We start from the raw sequence: 4,253 nt of genomic DNA on the forward strand, positions 1-4,253 counted from the left end.
GAAATGCTTAGCGGTATTTCGTCTGCCGTTACGTTCTGAGTTCAAATTCCGCCGATGTTGACTTTGCCTTTCATCCTTTCGGGGTCGATAAATTAAGTACCAGTTAATGGGGTCAATGTAATCGACTTAATCCCTTTGTCTGTCCTTGTTTGTCCCCTCTATGTTTAGCCTCTTGTGGGCAATAAAGAAATAAGAAACTGAATGAAGCCCATCGTACAAATATATATATATATCTGTGTGTGTGTGTGTGTGTGTGTGTGTGTTTGTCCCCCACCATCGCTTGACAACCAATGTTGGTGTGTTTATGTCCCCATAACTTAGCGGTTCAACAGAATAAGTACTAGGCTTTAAAAAAAAAGTCCTGGGCTTGATTTGTTCAACTAAAACCCTTCAAGGCAGTGCTCCAGCATGGCCGCAGTCAACTGACTGAAACAAAAGATGAAAGATATATATGATAGTGAAATGGCCCTAAACACCACCTCACTCGCTTCCATTCAGTCATGGTGAAATACAAGCTACACGTGCTTAAATGGCAGTCAAGCATTTTCATAAATGTGAAATAGCTACGAACAGTAATGTGTTTATTTGTAGCACTGTGTATGTTCACTCTTACTCTAAGGTCAACCAATACTAGACAAAACAAAGATGAAAAAAATATGAAAGACAAATAGTCCAGCACGAAACAACTTTTATGTGTCAATAACGGAACCTTTACATGGCAGGTTGACTTGCTAGAAATAATAGTTAAATATCTGAAATCAATTTAATGTTGAAAGAAAATAAAGGAGAATGGAGGGCGTATTGAATAATGTCATCAGAAATAAAGCAAACAGTAGGATCTTAGAGAAGTGGTTATGGTCTGTGTGAGTAATTAATGAGAATAATTAATTAAAAAATAGAATAAACTGATTTACTGTGAGGAATTAAAATAGTTTGGGCAGAAACTCTGGAGATGTGTTTAGTTGACACCATTTGAAAACATCTCTCTCTGAAGAAAGAGGTTTGCCTGAAATGTTAGACTTTTCTTCTTCTTCATAGCAAATCATTTCATTCTGTATTTGAACTGTTCATAGTCTGAGATAAACTACATTTGAAGAGACTGAATATCTTTGATCTCAGGTCAGTTAGATCTGGGCTGAGCTGGGTTAAACATCTTTTGTGTGTTTTTGATTCCAAGTCAGTTTGACCTGGAATCAAAAATATCTTTTATATTTGATCTGGGCTGAGTTGGACTAAGCATTCTTTAAATAATTTTGATTCCTGGTCAGTTTGACATGAAATCAAAAATATCTTTAATATATGTTTTATATATCTTTTATATATTCCAATCCAGGTCAGATTGTAATACCTTTGATATTTACCTGGGTTAAACATCTTTTATACACTTTTTGCAGGTCATCTTGACCTGAGATCAAAATCATGTTTTATATTTGCTCTGGAATGAGTTAGGCTAAAGAACATCTTTTATATATTTTTGATTTCTGGTCAGATAAATATACTTTTTATATTTGGTCTGGGGTAAACATCTTTTATACTCTTTTTGCAGGTCAGCTTGACCTGAGATCAAAATCATCTTTTATATTTGATCTGGAATGAGCTGGGCTAAACAACATCTTTATATGGCTTTAATCCTAGGTCAACTTGACCAGGGATGAACTGAAACTAAGCAGTATCTTATGTATACTTAATCATAACTCAACTTGACCAGGATTGAGCTAGGATTAAATCTCTGTATAATTTTTACCTTAGGTCAGTTTGATGAGTGCTGATTGGGGTATAACTAACATCTGTTACATAGTTTATATTAAGTAATATTGATAGAAATGAAATGAATTTGTTTAAAATTTCTATTTTAGTAAAAGGTGTTTTCATTTTATTTTTAAAGGATAAAATGGAAGTAGTAAAAGACAAGTTGATGGAAGTCCAAGAATTCTACAACTGGACACTATCATTTTCTGGTAAGTTACAAAAATGTAATATTTATTTCTGAAAAAAAAAATGCTTCTTGTTATTTGTAAATGTTTGAATTAATATTATCTTCATCAATTCTCTCATCAACATCTCACCTTTATTTTGCATGTGTGTGTCTACATCTATGTCTGTTTGTCTGTCTACACACACGCACGCATGCGTTATTATCCATATAAATGGCATCTTTAGGGTATTTCCCTAAGCAGTTCTATTTTCCTACACCTAACAGTATACATTTTTGTAGCTTTACTTAGTGATAATTCTCCCACTTCTGTGACAGGTATGGTGAAATCATTGTTTTGCTGATGAGGTTACAATAAATTTGAAACAAATCTAGAGTTGTCTGCCATATTTGCTGAAATAATGCCCCCTCCATTATAGCAAGGCACCTGTTTCTGTCTCACTATAACATTTCATCTTCTGACACAAGATCACCTCCTCAAATGCCCCTGTCTCCTCTCAAACTTCCATGTCTTGCATGTTACTTGGTTACCCTGCCAGTGCTGGTACCACATAAAATGCATCCAGTCCTCACTGTAAAATGGTTGATGCTAGGAATGGCATCCAGTTGTTAAAACCATGCCAAAGCAGACACAGAAGTCTGGTGCAGTCTTCTACTTGACCAGCTCCTGTCAAACTGTTCAACCCGTGATGATGATGATGATGATGATGATATATAACAAATGAGGGAAACAAAAAATGGCATTCACAAGAATCTTTATTCATCATAACAGTTGTTTCGATCCATCTTGCATATATATACATATATATATGCAAGGAGTGGTTTCGGGTTCAGTCCCACTGCATGGCACCTTGAGCAAGTGTCTTCTACTATAGCCTTGGGCTGACCAAAGCTTTGTGTGTGGATTTGGCAGATAGAAACTGAAAAAAACCCATCGTGTGTGTGTGTGTGTGTGTGTGTGTGTCTGTCTGTCTGTCTGTCTGTCTGTCTGTATCTGTGTACGTTTGTCACCCGCCCCCATCGCTTGGTTCGGCAAGGGAGACTGATAGAATAAGGACTAGGCTTACAAAGAGTAAGTCCTGGGGTCAATTTGTTCGACTAAAGGTGCTCCAGCATGATCACAGTCGAATGACTGAAACAAGTAAAAGAATAAAAGAATATATATATATATGTATTTGAAGTATACAAATGGGTAGTTAAGTTGTTTGCAACCATGTGGTTTCAGGTTCAGTCCCATTATACAGCAAATTGGGTGAGCATTTTCTATTATAACCCTTGGTTGAGCAGTACTTTGTGAGTGTATTTGAGCAGTGTACACTCTGTGGAAGCCTGTTGTGTGTGTATGTATATATACATATATATATATATATCAATTTAATACACAGTCAAAAGTGCTATTAATAGTTTTGTACCTTTTATGATATTTGAACAGGCATATTTATAAAATGCACCATGTATCTCCAAACAATCTTTCAGGCTCTGTTTATGCATTATATATATTTTAAAAAAATAAGGATGCTGGACACTGAAAAAATAAGTAAAAAAATGTGGAAAAAATGGGAAGAAGGTTGGTGCAATGAATGGAACGAGAAAAAAGAAATGAAATCAAGAAAATTAAGATCCTCGATCCCACTGAATACAGAACGCACATTAAATACAACTGGTTTAGAACAAAGTAGCAGAAAATATGTCAAAGTCTGCAAGACAGCAACTTAGTCTGGAGCGGGTGGTGTCCTCCAATTTGATCAAAGAATCCTGTCCATGTGTTTACACTGGCTAAAAATTTCAGATCTGGAATTAAGCAGTGTATTGGAATTGCTGGATCTAAGAAGAATATCAGATCATTCTACTAATGCATAAGTTGAATTTCTTAGATCCATTAACATATGGCTTGGATTTCTCCTGTTCTACATTTAATTGTATGTGGTCTGGAGTTACTCTTCAAATTCCATTTGTGACTAGTCATACTTTTATTGATGTGCCGGAAAGAAGATTGGTGGTTTGTGTAATGTCTTTTGAATTTGCTCTCACATAACCCATTGTAATTCTCCTTTTGAACTGATTTGTCTTGGAGCGTAGCTGTAGTTTCAGCCTTGTATATGATGGAGTTTATCATACACACCTGGTCAGGTGGGGCAAACTTCAGGGTTTTGAGAGTTACAACTAGGAGTGGTCTCTTGGTGATTTTTTATGAGGACACAAAGACCGGATAACGCAGTCTTTTTGCCTAAACTCCAGCTTTAAGCTCAAAGACGTCATTGTTGGGCCCAAGACCTAATGAAGAGCCCTCCACAGGAGCTAGCTAGTATATATATATATA

At 35.9% G+C, this 4,253-nt stretch overlaps 1 protein-coding gene across 4 annotated transcripts in view; it reads left to right on the forward strand.

The window, feature by feature from the left end:
- LOC106879253 (elongation of very long chain fatty acids protein 4) overlaps positions 1 to 4,253 on the forward strand; it is a 75,028-nt gene that overhangs the window by 41,653 nt on the left and 29,122 nt on the right. For all 4 annotated transcript variants that reach the window (XM_014928750.2, XM_014928747.2, XM_014928746.2 and 1 more), the window contains exon 2: positions 1,886 to 1,958. In XM_014928750.2, the coding sequence (XP_014784236.1) occupies positions 1,892 to 1,958 (67 nt within the window). In that variant the 5' untranslated portion in view covers positions 1,886 to 1,891. The remainder of the gene's footprint in view (positions 1 to 1,885; positions 1,959 to 4,253) is intronic.

This window comes from Octopus bimaculoides, chromosome 13 (genome assembly GCF_001194135.2).
Source record: "Octopus bimaculoides isolate UCB-OBI-ISO-001 chromosome 13, ASM119413v2, whole genome shotgun sequence".
Lineage (NCBI taxonomy): Eukaryota > Metazoa > Mollusca > Cephalopoda > Octopoda > Octopodidae > Octopus > Octopus bimaculoides.